Source organism: Engystomops pustulosus, chromosome 8 (genome assembly GCF_040894005.1).
Source record: "Engystomops pustulosus chromosome 8, aEngPut4.maternal, whole genome shotgun sequence".
NCBI lineage: Eukaryota > Metazoa > Chordata > Amphibia > Anura > Leptodactylidae > Engystomops > Engystomops pustulosus.
In genome coordinates this window covers 60,124,927-60,144,597 of record NC_092418.1, presented here as the reverse complement: position 1 = coordinate 60,144,597, position 19,671 = coordinate 60,124,927, and the positions used below count along the sequence as shown (strand labels likewise).

At 44.9% G+C, this 19,671-nt stretch overlaps 1 protein-coding gene across 1 annotated transcript in view; it reads right to left on the bottom strand.

Annotated features, from left to right (window-relative positions):
* The window catches only part of COL5A2 (collagen type V alpha 2 chain), a 241,758-nt gene that overhangs the window by 67,999 nt on the left and 154,088 nt on the right, over positions 1-19,671 (bottom strand). Inside the window, exon 18 of the mRNA XM_072120968.1 lies at positions 13,997-14,050. Coding sequence (XP_071977069.1) covers positions 13,997-14,050 — 54 coding nt within the window. The remainder of the gene's footprint in view (positions 1-13,996; positions 14,051-19,671) is intronic.

Below are 19,671 nucleotides of genomic sequence, written 5' to 3'. Positions count from 1 at the left end.
GCCTACTCTCCCTCGCTACTTGTCCCGCAGAACTACGCACTCTGCCGCTAGCGCTGCCAGAAGGGAAATACTGTTTCAGCTTGTGCACCAGGGCCTGCTGGTATTCATGCATTCTCACACTCCTTTCCTCTGCAGGGATGAGAGTGGAAAGATTTTGCTTGTACCGTGGGTCCAGGAGAGTGAACACCCAGTAATCGGTGCTGGAATAAATTCTTTGAACGCGAGGGTCACGGGATAGGCAGCCTAGCATGAAATCTGCCATATGCGCCAGAGTACCAACGCGTAAGAATTCACTCCCCTCACTGGCCTGACTGTCCATTTCCTCCTCCTCCAACTCCTCCAACTCCTCTTCTTCTGCCCATACACGCTGAACAGTAAAGGACTCAACAATGGTCCCCTCTTGTGTCTCACCAACATTCTCCTCCTCTTCCTCCTCATCCTCCTCCACCTCCACCTCCTCCGATATGCGCTGAGAAACAGACCTGAGGGTGCTTTGGCTATCAACAAGGGAATATTCTTCCCCTGTCTCTTGTGACGAGCGCAAAGCTTCCGACTTCATGCTGACCAGAGAGTTTTTCAACAGGCCAAGCAGCGGGATGGTGAGGCTGATGATGGCGGCATCGCCACTGACCATCTGTGTTGACTCCTCAAAGTTACTCAGCACCTGACAGATATCAGACATCCACGTCCACTCCTCATTGTAGACTTGAGGAAGCTGACTGACCTGACTACCAGTTCTGGTGGAAGTTGACATCTGGCAGTCTACAATCGCTCTGCGCTGCTGGTAAACTCTGGATAACATGGTCAGTGTTGAATTCCACCTCGTGGGCACGTCGCACAACAGTCGGTGAGCGGGCAGTTGGAGGCGGCGCTGCGCTGCCCTGAGAGTGGCAGCATCTGGGCTGGACTTCCTGAAATGCGCACAGATGCGGCGCACCTTCGTGAGCAAATCAGACAGATTGGGGTATGTCTTGAGGAAACGCTGAACTATCAGATTTAACACATGGGCCAGGCATGGCACATGTGTCAGTCTGCCGAGTTGCAGAGCCGCCACCAGGTTACGGCCGTTGTCACACACAACCATTCCCGGCTTGAGGTTCAGCGGTGCCAGCCACAGATCAGTCTGCGCCGTGATGCCCTGTAATAGCTCTTGGGCGGTGTGCCTTTTGTCGCCTAGGCTCAGCAGTTTGAGCACCGCCTGCTGTCGCTTAGCGACGGCACTGCTGCTGTGCCTAGAGCTACCGACTGATGGCGCCGTGCCCACGGATGGTAGTTCGGAGGAGGAGGTGGAGGAGGGGTGGGAGGAGGAGGAGGCATAGTAGGCCTGAAACACCTGGACCGAGGTAGGCCCCGCAATCCTCGGCGTCGGCAGTATATGAGCAGCCCCAGTGTCAGACTCGGTCCCAGCCTCCACCAAGTTAACCCAATGTGCCGTCAGCGATACATAGTGGCCCTGCCCGGCAGCACTCGTCCACGTGTCCGTGGTCAGGTGGACCTTGTCAGAAACGGCGTTGGTCAGGGCACGGATGATGTTGTCTGACACGTGCTGGTGCAGGGCTGGGACGGCACATCGGGAAAAGTAGTGGCGGCTGGGGACCGAATACCGAGGGGCGGCCGCCGCCATGAGGTTGCGAAAGGCCTCGGTCTCTACTAGCCTATAGGGCAGCATCTCCAGGCTAAGCAATCTGGAGATGTGCACATTAAGGGCTTGGGCGTGCGGGTGGGTTGCACTATATTTGCGTTTCCGCTCCAGCGTCTGGGGTATGGAGAGCTGAACGCTGGTGGATGCTGTGGAGGATCGTGGAGGCGACGATGGGGTTTTTGTGGCAGGGTCCTGGGCAGGGGGCTGACTAGCAGCTGACACAGGGGAAGGAGCAGTGGTGTGCACGGCCGGAGGTGAACGGGCTTGTTGCCACTGAGTGGGGTGTTTAGCATTCATATGCCTGCGCATACTGGTGGTAGTTAAGCTAGTAGTGGTGGAACCCCTGCTGAGCCTGGTTTGGCAAATGTTGCACACCACAGTCCGTCGGTCATCCGGTGTTTCCTTAAAGAACCTCCAGACTTCTGAAGATCTAGCCCTCGCCGCAGGAGCCCTCGCCACGGGAGCTTCACTAGTTGACACATTTGGCGCTGATGCACCAGCTCTGGCCCTGCCTCTCCGTCTGGCCCCACCACTGCCTCTTCCAACCTGTTCTGGTCGAGGACTCTCCTCCGTCTCAGAAGCACTGTGTTCACCCGGCCTCTCAACCCAGCTTGGGTCTGTCACCTCATCATCCTCCGATCCCTCAGTCTGCTCCCCCCTCGGACTTCCTGCCCTGACAACAACTTCCCCACTGTCTGACAACCGTGTCTCCTCATCGTCGGACACCTCTTTACACACTTCCACTACGTCAAGAAGGTCATCATCACCCACAGACTGTGACTGTTGGAAAACCTGGGCATCGGAAAATTGCTCAGCAGCAACCGGACAAGTGGTTTGTGACTGTGGGAAGGGTCCAGAAAACAGTTCCTCAGAGTATGCCGGTTCAAATGCCAAATTTTCCTGGGAGGGGGCAGACTGGGGGGGAGGAGGCTGAGGTGCAGGAGCTGGAGGAGTGGCGATTTCGGTGACATGGGTGGACTGCGTGGAAGACTGACTGGTGGTGGACAAATTGCTCGAAGCATTGTCAGCAATCCACGACATCACCTGTTCGCACTGTTCTGGCCTCAACAGTGCTCTACCACGAGTCCCAGTAACTTCAGACATGAACCTAGGGAGTGTAGCTCTGCGGCGTTCCCCTGCTCCCTCATCAGCAGGTGGTGTCTCACCCCGCCCAGGACCACGGCCTCTGACCCCTGCAGTAGTTGGACGCCCACGTCCCCGCCCTCGTCCTCTACCCCTAGCCCTCGGGTTAAACATTTTTAAAATGAGAGTTATAACTTTATTTTTTTTTTTTACTTTTTTTTGTTTTTTTTTGTGTTTTTTTTTTTTTTTGTGTTTTTTGTTTTTTTTTGAGTTTTTAAAACCAAACAATGCTATCCTATTGCTATGGCTATTTTCTAGCCAAGTATCAAAGCACACTACTATGCCAGATGAGATGACACTGAGTTAGTGCCTAATTGAAATCCAACCCCTACTAAATTTTCCCACTTCGGTCTTTGCTATGGATATGTGCGTCACTAAGCGCAGAACACAGCGGTCGCAAGTCTCACTACAAATTGCTCAGAATTGGCTAGTACATGCACTGCAGAAAGTACAGCCACCAGCAGATCAACCAGAAATCAAATATATAGAACGCTACTGTATGCGTAAGTAAGCTCTTTGTATTCTCCTATGGCTATTTTCTAGCCAAGTATCAAAGCACACTACTATGCCAGATGAGATGACACTGAGTTAGTGCCTAATTGAAATCCAACCCCTACTAAATTTTCCCACTTCGGTCTTTGCTATGGATATGTGCGTCACTAAGCGCAGAACACAGCGGTCGCAAGTCTCACTACAAATTGCTCAGAATTGGCTAGTACATGCACTGCAGAAAGTACAGCCACCAGCAGATCAACCAGAAATCAAATATATAGAACGCTACTGTATGCGTAAGTAAGCTCTTTGTATTCTCCTATGGCTATTTTCTAGCCAAGTATCAAAGCACACTACTATGCCAGATGAGATGACACTGAGTTAGTGCCTAATTGAAATCCAACCCCTACTAAATTTTTGCACTTCGGTCTTTGCTATGGATATGTGCGTCACTAAGCGCAGAACACAGCGGTCGCAAGTCTCACTACAAATTGCTCAGAATTGGCTAGTACATGCACTGCAGAAAGTACAGCCACCAGCAGATCAACCAGAAATCAAATATATAGAACGCTACTGTATGCGTAAGTAAGCTCTTTGTATTCTCCTATGGCTATTTTCTAGCCAAGTATCAAAGCACACTACTATGCCAGATGAGATGACACTGAGTTAGTGCCTAATTGAAATCCAACCCCTACTAAATTTTCCCACTTCGGTCTTTGCTATGGATATGTGCGTCACTAAGCGCAGAACACAGCGGTCGCAAGTCTCACTACAAATTGCTCAGAATTGGCTAGTACATGCACTGCAGAAAGTACAGCCACCAGCAGATCAACCAGAAATCAAATATATAGAACGCTACTGTATGCGTAAGTAAGCTCTTTGTATTCTCCTATGGCTATTTTCTAGCCAAGTATCAAAGCACACTACTATGCCAGATGAGATGACACTGAGTTAGTGCCTAATTGAAATCCAACCCCTACTAAATTTTCCCACTTCGGTCTTTGCTATGGATATGTGCGTCACTAAGCGCAGAACACAGCGGTCGCAAGTCTCACTACAAATTGCTCAGAATTGGCTAGTACATGCACTGCAGAAAGTACAGCCACCAGCAGATCAACCAGAAATCAAATATATAGAACGCTACTGTATGCGTAAGTAAGCTCTTTGTATTCTCCTATGGCTATTTTCTAGCCAAGTATCAAAGCACACTACTATGCCAGATGAGATGACACTGAGTTAGTGCCTAATTGAAATCCAACCCCTACTAAATTTTCCCACTTCGGTCTTTGCTATGGATATGTGCGTCACTAAGCGCAGAACACAGCGGTCGCAAGTCTCACTACAAATTGCTCAGAATTGGCTAGTACATGCACTGCAGAAAGTACAGCCACCAGCAGATCAACCAGAAATCAAATATATAGAACGCTACTGTATGCGTAAGTAAGCTCTTTGTATTCTCCTATGGCTATTTTCTAGCCAAGTATCAAAGCACACTACTATGCCAGATGAGATGACACTGAGTTAGTGCCTAATTGAAATCCAACCCCTACTAAATTTTCCCACTTCGGTCTTTGCTATGGATATGTGCGTCACTAAGCGCAGAACACAGCGGTCGCAAGTCTCACTACAAATTGCTCAGAATTGGCTAGTACATGCACTGCAGAAAGTACAGCCACCAGCAGATCAACCAGAAATCAAATATATAGAACGCTACTGTATGCGTAAGTAAGCTCTTTGTATTCTCCTATGGCTATTTTCTAGCCAAGTATCAAAGCACACTACTATGCCAGATGAGATGACACTGAGTTAGTGCCTAATTGAAATCCAACCCCTACTAAATTTTCCCACTTCGGTCTTTGCTATGGATATGTGCGTCACTAAGCGCAGAACACAGCGGTCGCAAGTCTCACTACAAATTGCTCAGAATTGGCTAGTACATGCACTGCAGAAAGTACAGCCACCAGCAGATCAACCAGAAATCAAATATATAGAACGCTACTGTATGCGTAAGTAAGCTCTTTGTATTCTCCTATGGCTATTTTCTAGCCAAGTATCAAAGCACACTACTATGCCAGATGAGATGACACTGAGTTAGTGCCTAATTGAAATCCAACCCCTACTAAATTTTCCCACTTCGGTCTTTGCTATGGATATGTGCGTCACTAAGCGCAGAACACAGCGGTCGCAAGTCTCACTACAAATTGCTCAGAATTGGCTAGTACATGCACTGCAGAAAGTACAGCCACCAGCAGATCAACCAGAAATCAAATATATAGAACGCTACTGTATGCGTAAGTAAGCTCTTTGTATTCTCCTATGGCTATTTTCTAGCCAAGTATCAAAGCACACTACTATGCCAGATGAGATGACACTGAGTTAGTGCCTAATTGAAATCCAACCCCTACTAAATTTTCCCACTTCGGTCTTTGCTATGGATATGTGTGCCACTAAGAGCTAAACACAACGGTAGCAAGTCCCCCTGCTAATTCCTCACAAAATGGTACTAGATGCAAATTAAAATAAAAAAAGTAGAATGTTATTGTAGCCCTAAGAAGGGCTGTTGGGTTCTTTGAGAATCACTCCTGCCTAACAGTAAGCTAATAGAACACCCTAACGCTTTCCCTGACCAGCAGCAGCTCTCTCCCTAGCGGCATCCAGACACAGAATGATCCGAGCAGCGCGGGCAGCGGCTAGTCTATCCCAGGGTCACCTGATCTGGCCAGCCAACCACTGCTATCGACGTGTAAGGGTACCACGTCATGCTGGGTGGAGTGCAGAGTCTCCTGGCTTGTGATTGGCTCTGTTTCTGGCCGCCAAAAAGCAAAACGGCGGGAGCTGCCATTTTCTCGAGCGGGCGAAGTATTCGTCCGAGCAACGAGCAGTTTCGAGTACCCTAATGCTCGACCGAGCATCAAGCTCGGACGAGCATGTTCGCTCATCTCTAGTAAAATCCCCATATACTGACATACTGTAGTATGACAGTATATGGTAGGTTCAATCAGACATCCTAGGGTTAAAGTAAAAATAGTAAAAAAATAAATGATTAAAAGTTTAAAAAAGTTTAAAAACCTAAAAATTCAAATCATTCCCTTCCCTAGAAATGATATAAATATAAATACACAGTAAAAATCATAAATATGTTAGTATCACCCAATGTCCCAAAATGTCATATCTATCTAAATATAATAAAGATTTTCTCCGGTGTTAACACTGTAACGGAAAATAGCGCCCAAAGTCAAAAATGGCACTTTTTTAAAAAAATCAATGAAAAGTGATAAATAGGCTGTACAGTCCTTTGGTAGCATTGAAAACGTCATCAAAAGTCGGAAAAAATGACAACACCGCTCCATACACCGATGTATGAGAAAGTTATAAGCCCCAAAAAATGGCAAAATGAAGAATTTATTTTTTTGTAGGAGGGATTTAATTTTTGTAAATGTATGAAAGCATTATAAAACCTATATAAATTTGGTATTCCCGTGATCATACTGACCCAATGAAAGAGACATGGAAAGAAAAGGGGAGACGGGCGCGCCTATCATGTATTTCCGTACAGAAGTAAAATAAAATCAGTTGTAGGGCACAACTCCTAGTAAAGGAAGCTCTTCATCTGGTCCAAAAGCGAAACGTGTGGTGCCTTTATTGTTCTAATGGATATTTTACTTTATTATAATAACAATAAATTATTTTATAAAACTATCAGCGCCATATTAGCGTTCCCAGAACACAATAACCCTATATGGGACATCAATGAAGGAGACATGTCATTTGGGGCGCACAGTGAAAGCCGTAAAATCCAAAATCCAAATGCATTTTTCACCAATTTCACTGCATTTGGATTTTTTTTTCCGGATTCCCAGTACATGAGATATGATATTAAATATTGTCACTATGAAGTGCCATTTGTTATGCAGAAAACAAGTCATCACACATATCTTCACATGGAATAATTAAAAAGTTATAGATTTTTGAAGGTGGAGAGTAAAAAATGGAAATGCAAAAACAAAATAGGACCTGGTCGTTAAGGGATTAACCCCTTAATGACCTGGCTTTTTTTGTTATTACATTTCCATTTTTCACTCCCCAACTTCAAACATCTATAGCTTTTTTACTTTTACACGTAAAGAGCTCTGTGATGGCTTGTTTTCTGCATAACAAATTACAGTTCATAGTGATTGTATTGAATATTCCGTGCTGGAAAGCGGGAAAAAAATTCCAAATGCAGTGAAAATAGTAAAAAAGAACGCATTTGAGCCTTTTTCTTGTGGGCTTGGATTTTACGGCTTTCACTGCGCACCTCAAATTAAATCTCTACTTTATTCTTTGAGTCGGTACGAAACAAATTTGTATAGGTTTTATAATGTTTTTATACATTTACAAAAATTAAAACCTTCTGTACAAATTTTGATAGATATCCTTTAACATGCAAAGTCTGACAGAAATGTTTTGCACTGCCCATGTTAAAGGTGCACTAAAAAAGTGGTGCACTTTATCAGAGAAGTCTAGAGGGTGCCAGATTCATTAAGAATGGGTGCCAGAAATCCTGAATCTAACGCCCTCTGCACACTACACAGGCAAATTGCACATAGTGCTGTTTGCACTGTTTTTAGTAAATGTGGGCCAAATTACTATTACTAGTTAAATGTAGTCAGTCCTTTTCTGTCTTGCACAAGTTTACCTTCAGACTTGCCTTGAATTTGGCACCATTAACTTTTACTAACATCCCAGTCCCAGCAGAGGCCAAAAATTCCCCACAATATATTGCTGCCTACACATGCTTCATGATGGAATGGAGTTTTCAGGGTTAGGTGCTTGAGTAGCTTCTTTCATAGACTGAGTTCTGCAAAAAGGACTTCTCTTGGCTTGCTTTAAAAAATGACTCTCTTCCTGTTGCTCTTCCATTAAGGCCATTTTTGTGAGGTAGGTCATGACTTATAGATGCCTATTGACTGATTCTCCCACCTTAGCATTGAATAACTGTAGCTCCTCACAAGTTATACAGGGCCCCTTGGATGCTTCACTAATGAGTTGTTTCCTTGTCTGGGTTGTCAGTTTTGGTGTACAGGCATGACACATGGTAGGTTAACATTTGTTCCATACTATTTCCAGATATGGATGATGGATTGAGCAATATATCCTTATGATATTGAGAGCTCTGTGCTGTGTATGTATGTTTGTATGACTATATGTTTGTTTAGTTTGCCCCCCTTTTCCCTCTTTCCTTCTTGAACCTGTACTTAAAGAGAACCAGCCAGGCAAATTAACACCCAAAACTAAATATATTTTCATAAACTGCCATTAGAAAGCATTTCCCCCATCCATTCATTGTCCCTCTACTTGCCTGTAAACATAAGCTGTATACATATGACCCAATGAATCATTATCATATTCAGCTGCCCAGCTTATTCATGAGGCACAGCCACACCCCCGTTGTTTGACTGACAGCCTGTATAATGATGTGATACTCCTGATGCTGGCTCCTCTGTGTGCTTCCTGGTTATGGCTGCCACAGCCCCTGCAGCCTGTGTGTGTATGAGATACTCTTATACACATGACTGACAGCTTGTATAATGATGTGACACTCCTGCTGCTGGCTCCTCTATGTACTTCCTGGTGCTGGTGGACATGACCCCTGAAGCCTGTGTGTGTATTCAACTGTTTCCGGATGCAGCCATATAATAGAACAGCATGTCAGGTACTTGTGTAGCTGTTGTCTGAGTCACTCACATGGGTATGGGAGGACAACATGTCAGCAGATAAAGCACAGGCACTAGCAATGCTTTACTATACAATACACACACAGATGAGCAGGGGGAGGAGAGGGGAGGGGTAACAGGGGTGACATCACTTTCTCTCACCATGTGCCCAGAATCATTTACATAATAAAGAAAAAATTATTTTAGAAATATGAATGTATGAATTGCCATCAGGTTAACAAATGGTCATACAGTCCTGACTATGTTTTGGGGGAGCAAGTTTTGTTTTACACCAGGAACCTGCAGCACAATTGTCAGCACCTGTCCAGCAAACCGCGCAACCACAACCAGACTTGGCGCTAGCTGTCAGAATATGTAAGTGGTGGCAAACTCATCCTGCGATGTCCTTGCAGGCTAAGGCCCTGCTTAAAGCAAATAAACCGCCCTGATAAGGGCAAACCCACTATCATGAACCTAACTGACGGTCCCTAGCGATCCTAGAAGATGACAGGGAAGGCTACTTCATCTGGCAGCTGCTGGATGGTGGAGCGGACAGGTAACCGGAATACAGGAATAGACCAGTATTCACACTGGCGCACAGTATACTAACACAGGTCTGAGACAGGGAAAGCGGAATAACACTCGGAGGTAAACGATACTGAGGGACAAACAACATTATATACAGGTCTTCAGATGGGATATACACAGGTCAGGTCAAGATCAAGCGGGTATATACAGGTCAGGTACAGATACAGGCATACAAGCGGAAACAAACAAACCAGGTCAAAGCCAAGATGGCTGCAAAGGTACAGAATCGGATACAAAACACAGAATACCAAACAAAATAGCAAGAGCACTAGATACACAGGTAAGACTTGAAATAACCAGCAAGGTATGATGGGAATAGGCCGGTATATAAGGCCGTTCCCAGATACGCCTCCAGCAGCACACTGGGGAAACTGTCCATCAGGCTAGTACCCCTTGCTGGGCAGGGCGGAAATAAAAGGAGCAGGGTGTGGCTCAGTTAATCCAAACACAAACACTAAGCCACAGTTCACACACAAATTAACGCCATCTATTCTGCCAATTGCAGATATAGTGACGTTCAGGCACAGACTTTACATCAAGGGTCCATTTGGGAAATTTGCTCCACAATATGATATTTTGGTCTGTATTTGATTAAGGAAATTATAAATCCAGTCTCTTGCGGGTTACAAAACACTCCCACATCCACAATGTGTTCCAAAAAACACTGTTAAAGAAATATGTTCCTTTAGTCTTGGCCAAATCAAATTTTCCAGCTACAGTGGTATTTCAGGGGGAACTAGGATTTGCGGTGTAATAAATAATTCTAGTCATCCACCCACCACCTGGGGTGGGCTGGGCAATAGAATAAAACAGCTGAGAAGTGGGTTCAGCATTAGGGCCCTCTGTCTGTGTCACCTGTTGGTCCCCAGATAATCTGTTAAAAGATATCTTTTTTTTCCATAACGCAGCTTGCTTTCTGGATAGGTAAATTGAGTTTGGGCATAAACATAATAAACAAACCTTGGTGGCCTTGTCTCTTATCGCCCCTCCCATGCTGCAATAAAAAAGTTTGCAGCAAAAACATTAATTAAATTTAATTAGGAAATTGTATTTAACCTTAACCCTACAATACACTTTACTCAAACTTTATTCTTGAGCTGTCCTGCATCATTCAACAATATATTACAGGCACAAAATGAGTATAGTTTGCCATTGCAATAAAATCTGAAAGTTGATGCATTATAGTTTGTAAATCATCCAGCAATATTTTTAAGGCACAATGGGGGTCATTCACCAACGTGTTACCCAAATATTTCCGATTTGCGCCGATTTTCCCTGAATTGCCCCGGGATTTTGGCGCACGCGATCGGTTTGTGGCACATCGGCGCTGGCATACACGCGACGGAAATCGGGGGGCGTGGCCGAACGGTAACCCGACGGATTCGGAAAAACCGCCGCATTTAAAAAAAAAAATTGGTCGCACGGGCCATATTCACATGCATCACGATGAAGACGATGAACTCCGGGGCACGCCGGCGGACTTCGGCGCAGCAGCTCCACCTGGTGGACATCGGGTGCAGGACCTTCATGAATCGCCGGAAGACCCGAACGCTCGTCAGAGAAGCCACCGCTGGAACGCGAATGGACCCGGGTAAGTAAATGTGCCCCAATATCTGCACCTTTTAGATTTTGTTGGAATGGCAAACTTTACTTTGCATCAAAATCTCAGAGGGAACTTGTTACTAAATTCACTAATAAGCCTAATAACATGTTCCCAAAGCACTAACTTGTGCCCACATTGTTATTACCTAAAAAATGCATAGTTCCTTTGCCCAGAAAATGACGTTTGTAAGCCTACCTGGCACACTGCCTGAAGAAGCAGGGTGTCCAAAGGGCGTATGCCACTCATGCAAGGCAGTTTTTGTCTCAACTCATGTCTTCTGGCAAGACCCTTCTCCCCAGTGTTAATGTATATATTAACTTTGCGTTAATTCATGTGTTTTGTTGACACCATGTTGAAGTCATGTAATTATGCAAATCTGTTCTTCTTAACTTAGAAAAAAGGCATGTGTTGTAGTGGCAGGTTTCCGATGGAAATACCGGGTACCAGCTCAGGGTGAGCTGGTGCCGGAGCTTATTTTAGTTAGTGTTTTAAACCGCGGTATCGCGGTTTAAAACACTTTTTAAACGTTATAGCCGGCGCAGGCAGGTACGCGCTCGGCGCTTACCGTGCACGCGGCTCTCATTCACTTCCTATGTAGCCGCGCGCATGGTAAGCGCAGAGCGCGTACCTGACTGCGCCTGCAATAAAGTTTAAAAAGTGTTTAAAACCACGATACCGCGGTTTAAAACACTAACTAAAATAAGCTCCGGCACCAGCTCACCCTGGGCTGGTGCTCGGTATTGCCATCGGAAACCTGCCACTACAAGTGGTAGGTTTCCTTTAAAGCCACATGTGACCTCACCCTAAGAAGTAACCAGAATCACCTGGATCAGGTGCAGATTTGAGACTAAAAAGTCGCAAAAAATAAGCCAAAAAAAAATACATAAGCGAAAAGTCGCAAGGAGTATCTGAAAAGTAAAGTTAGATATGGAACACTGCAGAAGGTGCAGACAAAGGCTTTCTTGAAAAACGACAGCAAATTTTGCAGTGAAAAGTCACAAAATGACAAAATCAAAACAAATAAACTAGAAGAAATACCGTATATACTCGAGTATAAGCCGACCCGAGTATAAGCCGAGGCCCCTAATTTTACCACAAAATACTGGGAAAACCTATTGACTCGAGTATAAGCCGAGGGTGGGAAATGCATTGGTCACACTCTCCCCAGTATATAGCCAGCCAGACCCTGCCCCAGTGTATATAGCCTGCCATCTCCTGCCCCAGTGTATATAGCCTGCCAGACCCTGCCCCAGTGTATATAGCCTGCCAGACCCTGCCCCAGTGTATATAGCCTGCCAGACCCTGCCCCAGTGTATATAGCCTGCCAGACCCTGCCCCAGTGTATATAGCCTGCCGCCGCTGCCAGACAGATCGCTCAGAAGATATACAGGGGTCACCGGAAAGGTGAGTTTAGATATATTTATTTTTTTGACTCGAGTATAAGCCGAGTTTGGGTTTTTCAGCACATTTTTTGTGCTGAAAAACTAGGCTTATACTTGAGTATATAAGGTAAATATACATGTCCCCCATTGACTTCAATGGGGTTCATGTTCCGGGCAAGTCCAAGTCCCAAACCAAAAGGTTCCCGGTATTCAGACAAACTTGTTGAACATGAATTTGCCAAACCGGCTCATCACTAAAAATGAGCAAAAGATTCAATGGGTATGAAACCCACGGTGCCTGCCATTCTAATAAATATGAATCAACTGTATTTTGTAAGAGTCATAATGAATTTTACACAAATTGCTGTATGCGTTCATAAAGATGTGATGGTTTTAAATTATTCTCAGATACCAATTATCTCACATAATTAGTTTAGTAGTTCGTTGAAATTTCAAACTTCTTAGGTTACTGCAATTTATAACACAGTTGGGTAAAAAAGCAGATATCTCTTTCTTCAAAATAAAAAGCCTCCTCATATTATTTCACAGTGTTCCCAATAACAGCGCCTAACTATATTCATTTCAGTTTTTTGGGGAATTTTATAAAGCCAAAAATGCATGAAAAACTGATAAGACACTATGAAAAGGAGTTTGAGTTCTTTTGCATAACACAGCCTGTGGTTAATTATCTTATGGCAAATAAAACACATCATTCTGCCAACTGTAACATTTCAGTTGCAGCTGTCTCCAACATTGAAACTATGATGCACCTGCAGACGATTTATTGCATATCGATAAACCAAAAAAGATTTGTTGCTTTTGCACCAAATCCACAACACCACTTTGTAGATTTGTAGTAAAATAAATGACATGTTTTACATGTCTGTAACTATCAGTAGGTAACACCTTGAACTACAGGGATAACTTTTGGAAATTGCAACACACATCCATAATTCAAATCATGACGTCTGTGATCTGGCTTCTCCCTATGCCAGCAAACAGCTGTTTTCCCTGTGTACATTATGTTGCCGTCAATAATAGCTTGTTGCTCGCCAGGAAATTTCTGATTATGTACTGGGAGAGGATGTCTTTCCAGGACTGCTACATACTGGTCCACAGCCTGCTCACCGACAATCCCATTAAGGACAGTCCAGAAATCAATAAAGAAGAGAATGAATACCCTCATCACCGTGAATGTCTTCCTTTCAATACATCTTCATTCCTGGGTTATTCCCTCTGCTTCCCTTTTCCCACCCCTAATGTTAGTTGCCTTTTGAAATTGCGTTCCAGTCTGCATCACACAATAGGTATGTTTATATGACAGCAGATTACAAAAACCTTTATTTAAATTAAAATAAATAAAAACTAATTATCTCCAAAGGTATAAGCAGCCTTGAAAAGAAGTCAACATCAATTAATAATAAGTATAATTTTTGAAAATGCATCTTACCTTCATTCCAGGGATACCAGGAAATCCAGGTGCACCACTTAAGCCAATTGGACCCTATTGAAAAAAGAGCAATTGTTTATCATAAAACCACAAAAGTACCCATTTTATTAAGGTTGAGCAGATCCGAACCACAATTGTATCACCTGTGGTCAGTCCTGGCAGTTTTTAAATAACTGTACGCCACATAGAGCAACAATCCCAGGGCAAATGGAGGCAAATTTGCAGACGGAATTTAAAGGGTCAATACCCGCGTTAAGGGGGCCAGACTCGAAGGTGGGTGTTCACATTTGGGTCCAGATACCCAAACTGAACTTCGCCGAGTGAACTCATCACTACCTTTCATTAGCTAAACAGAGAAAACTGATTTTTTTTTTCATTTCTGATCTCATTCTTTTTAACCAACATATGCATGTATTGCTTATCCTCATACTTTTACTTGATCCGGATTATCATTTACATAGCATAGTTTGTAGTAAGATTTATGGAAAAAAAAAGATTATATCCAGAAACAAAGGACAAATATGTGGTAAACTGAGTGGTCCTCAGTTCTAAGGTTCGGTTTTAGGTCTGTAGTTATTTAACTTAATGAGGCACAGATTTGGAGAAATAACTGAAGAATCCTCACAGATTATACACCAAATTGCTGTCTTAGAATCGTGGCTTAGTCACAATTTCTTGTGCAGTTTAGGTAAATGTGGCCATTTCCCCTTGTTGCCACATGGGCGGGGAGGGAAAGATGCTGGGCTGGGCAAACTAACTATAGCCTGCGTATGGTCTATTCTCAGGCTTCAGTGAAATTCTACACCAGCCAGGACATGACGTAGAACTGTGCCAGAACATGAACCGGTATGCTAGTAATAGCTCAGTGGAGTGGAGAAAAGAACTTGCATCAAGAGTTCCTGTTTCCCCACTAAGCTTTGCAGCAGCTTAGGTGTATGAGGTTCATATATATTGAGGTTTTCCAATAGCAGAGTTATGTATAAAAATGTTTTGTAGCAAATGAGCTGTGCATTATGAGGTTTTGCCGCAATTGAAGTGTCCAATATGATGTTCTGCAGCAAAGGAGGTATGTTTTATAATAAGCTGCAACAAGCTGAGATATATTTTATGATGTTCTGCAGCAGCTGTGAGGTGTTATTATGAGGTTCTGCAGTAGCTGAGGTGTATTTATAATGTTGTGCTGCAGCTGTGGTGTGTATAATGATGTTCTCAAGTATTCAAAATGTTTATTGCGAAGTTCTTCAGAAGCTGAGGTGTGTACAGGGGCATAACTACCATGAGGCGAGTTGAAAAACTCGACTCAGGTGGCTGTGCCTCCTAGTGGACGATGGAGGCGGGATCATGCAGGTCACTCACTGCAGCACAGCTGTGACCGCCCCAACGACTTCATCCCTGGCCGCCCCTCCTGTCTGGGACTGCCTCTCGACCTGACTCACCCGTCCCCCCGGAAAATGCAGCGGCACTGTATCAGCAAGAGCAGTGGGGTATGATAATAGTGGCACTTGTGTATGATAATAGTGGCACATTTTTCATATACTGGCGCATAAATCACAGCTTGTACGGGTCAATAATAAATAATGATAAATGTGCCCCATACTGCGTAAACAAACATATAGCATATAGACATCATACTCTGCTCTGGCCCACTCCCTGGCCCACTCTGGCCTACAGTGTGTCAAAATGTAATATAAAAAATACACAACTTGCTGCCATATAGTATATAATACATACAGCATACCGCCATATAGTACATAATATATAAACCGTTCCGCCATATAGTATATAATATATAAAGCTTGCCCCCATAAAGTATATAATATAATAAGCATGGCGCCATATTTTACATGGTGGCACACTAAATGTATCTTATATTGCATGGTAGTATGCTGTATGTACTATATACTATATGGCGGTATGCTATATGTATTATATGGTATATGGTGGCACGCTGTATATATTAAGGTGTTTGGCGCGCGTTGTATGTATTATATGGCGGCACGCTGTATATATTATATGGTATATGGTGGCACGCTGTATATATTATATGGTATATGATGGCACGCTGTATATATTATATGGTATATGGTGGCTCGCTGTATGTATTTTTTGGTATGAGGTGGAACGCTGGATCTATTATATATTACATGGAGGACGCCGGATGTATTTTATAGTATATGGTGGCATGCTGTATTAATTTTATATTATATGGCGGATTGTTGTATGTAGTTAGTTCTTTGTGGTAACTCACTTTGTTTATTACATAGTACATACCTCCCAACTTTCCCTGATTTGGCATGACAGTACCGTTTTTTGGGCTCTGTCCCGCTGTCACGGGCAGCCAGGAGAATGTCCTGGGTTCCCCCCTCTCCCCCGGTTTGTTCTGCCACTCCATGTCCCTTACATTAGAGCTGCAGAGCAGCAGAGGCATAGGGACCAGGAGGAGGCAGGATCATCCCCTGCTGCCTCCTCAAATTATGTCTGAACAAGTCATGTGAGGAGATAGCTCTGTCCCTCGGCTGGTCCTGCCCCCTTTGTGAGTCAGTCGGAGGCTCAGAACCTGGGAGAAGAGTAACTGACTGTGGGGAAACGACAGGAGGTAAGAAAGAGGTTTTTTTTTGTTTACAGGGGGGCACAGGAATAGGAGGAGAAAAGAGGACAGGGTGGTGCTGGAGGACAGAAGGAGGCTGGAGGACAGGAGGAGGCTGGAGGAGGACATAAGGAGGTGGCTGGAGGATAGGAAGTGGAGGCTAGAAGAGAACAGAAGGAAGCTGGAGGACAGGGAGAGGCTGGAGGAAGACAGAAAGAGACTGGAGGACAGAAGGCTGCTGTTGGAGGACAGGAGGAGGCTGGAAGACAGAAGGCTGCTGGAGGAGGACAGAAGGCTGCTGGAGGAGGACAGGAGGAAGCTGGGGGACAGGAGGAGGCTGCGGGACAGGAGGAGACTGGAGGACAGGAGGAGACTGGAGGACAGGAAGAGGATAGAGGACAGGAGGAGGAGGCTGGAGGACAGGAGGCTGTTGGAGGAGGACAGAAGGAGGGTTGATGACAGGAACAGCAGCTGGAGGACAGGAGGAGGAAGCTGGGGTACAGGAGGAGGCCAGAGGACAGAAAGGGGCCGGATGACAGAAAGGGGCCGGATGACAGAAAGAGGCCGAAGGAGGACACAAGGAGACTGGAGTACAGGAAGAGGATAGAGGACAGGAGGAGGAGGCTCTAGGATAGGAGTAGGATAGATGACAGAAGGAGGCTGGAGGACAGAAAGCAACTAGAAGACAGGAGGAGGAAGCTGTAGGAGGACAGGAGGAGGCTGGGGCACAGGAGGATGCTGGAGGACAAGAGTAGGGTAGAAGACAGGAGGATGCTGGAGGACAGGAGGCTACAAGAGGAAGCTGGAGGACAGGTGCTACAGGCAGAGGAGGCTGAAGGACAGGAGGACAGGTAGCAGCCACAGGACAGGAAGAGGCCAGAGGAGGACAGGAAGAGGCCGGAGGAGGACAGGAAGAGGCCGGAGGAGGACAGGAAGAGACCAGAGGAGGACAGGCAGAGGCCGGAGGAGGACAGGCAGAGGCCGGAGGAGGAAAGGAAGAGGATAGAGGACAGGAAGAGGAGGAGGCTCTAGGAAAGGAGTAGGATAGATGACAGAAGGAGGCTGGAGGACAGGAAGCAGCTAGAAGACAGGAGGAGGAAGCTGTAGGAGGACAGGAGGAGGCTGGGGCACAGGAGGAGGCTGGAGGACAGGAGTAGGATAGAGGATAGGAGGATGCTGGAGGACAAGTGTCCCCTTTTTAAAGTACTTTTTGGCTGTGCACCCAGACTAGGCCCCTACTTTCTACAGACCCCATAGCTGATGGCAGGAAGCAAGGTGGAACATGCCACAGAGTTGAGCCAGGCCTTGGAAAAGGTCCGCAAAAGTGTTTCTGATTCCTTTTTTTCAGGTCCAGACAGAGACCTCAGGATGCATAACCTGAAGCCTGGAGACTACGTGGTGGTAAAGAGATACCAGAGAGAGAGAGTCTGGAGCCTCGCTATGACAGTCCTTTCCAAGTCCTGCTGACCAGTGCCACGTCTGTGAAGTTAGAGGGAAGCCAGCATGCTTCCACACTTTCTATTGCAAACTTACTTATTCTTCTTGCTAGCTGGCCTCTTCTGACTGACTGTATGCTTAAGGATACCCCAACCATGACTATCACTGTATATATATAGGGCTGACCAGGATGTCCCCAGGGTAGGAAACTTTACCTATGGTTGTTGCAGACAATGACCTTCTTTAACATTGACAGCACAGGTAACCCTGTATTAGCAGTGTCTGATGTGTTTTGGATTTGTGGGGATAGGAGAGTCAGGTCAAGCCTGCCTAGAGGCTGGGAAGGCGAATGTACTGTGATAAAACTTGTGCAATCCTCCCTCGTAATCCCCAAGAATAAGTTCACTTTGCGGATGGGGGATTGGAAGGGTTTACTTTAAGTGCGGATGATATTGGGGATTGTGATTTTGCTCTTGTCACTTATTGCGTTTTATGTGGTCCCCCTCATTAAGTCCATCAAGTATCATAGGTATCAGGAGTTAGACAAGCCAAAAACCCCTTACTCAAGTTACCTAAAATTGCATAATGAAGACATCCCTCTAAGACCCTTTGCACAGTTAAAAATGTGCATATCAAAATCAATAGCTGGACGCCAGCTTTCGTGATGCATTTTTAACTTTGACTCTTGATGATGAATTTATATAAATTTTAACTTGTTGAAACGTGCCACACCTGCATATTTCTTCCAGCGACAGCGCTTTACAAATACAATTAAAGGAGGATAAGGAAAGAGCGGCCGTGCTAGTCTGAATGGTGACATGCTTTCAGAAGGAGGAATTGTGGATGGGTGCTGTTCATCGGTGGGTAAAGATTGAATAACGTGGGAGAGAAAATTATTGGGAGCTCCGGTTATAGTGAAAATTCTTTTTCTCTATTTTCTTTGTATAGTATGATGTTCTATATAATGTATAATGTTCTTCAGCAAGCTGAGGTAGGTTTTATGAAGTTCTACAGTAGCTGATATGTGTATTATGGTGTTTTACAGGGGCAAGTGTGGTTCTGCTGCAGCTGTAGTTGGTATTATGAGGTTCTGCTACAGCTGTGCCAAGTATAATAATGTTATACATCAGTCAAAATGTTTTTGTGAGGTTCAGCAGCAGCTGAAGTGTGTATATTGATCTGGAGCAGATGAGGTGTGCATAATGAGGTTCTGCACCAGCGGAGATGGGTTTTAGGAAGTTCCCCAGCAGCCAATTGTGTATAAGTAGTTTCTGCAGCAGCTGAGGTGTGTATTATGAGGTTCTGCCAAAATGAAGTGCGCTTTATGATGTTCTTCAACATTGGCTTTGTGTATTATAATATTATAAAGTGTGTATTAGGAGGTCATGCTGCAGTTATGGTGTGTATTATGATTAGAGATGAGCGAGCACTAAAATGCTCGGGTACTCGTTATTCGAGACAAACTTTTCCCGATGCTCGAGTGCTCGTCTCGAATAACGAGCCCCGTTGAAGTCAATGGGAGACTCGAGCATTTTTCAAGGGGACCAAGGCTCTGCACAGGGAAGCTTGGCCAAACACCTGGGAACCTCAGAAAATGATGGAAACACCATGGAAATGGACAGGAAACAGCAGGGGCAGCATGCATGGATGC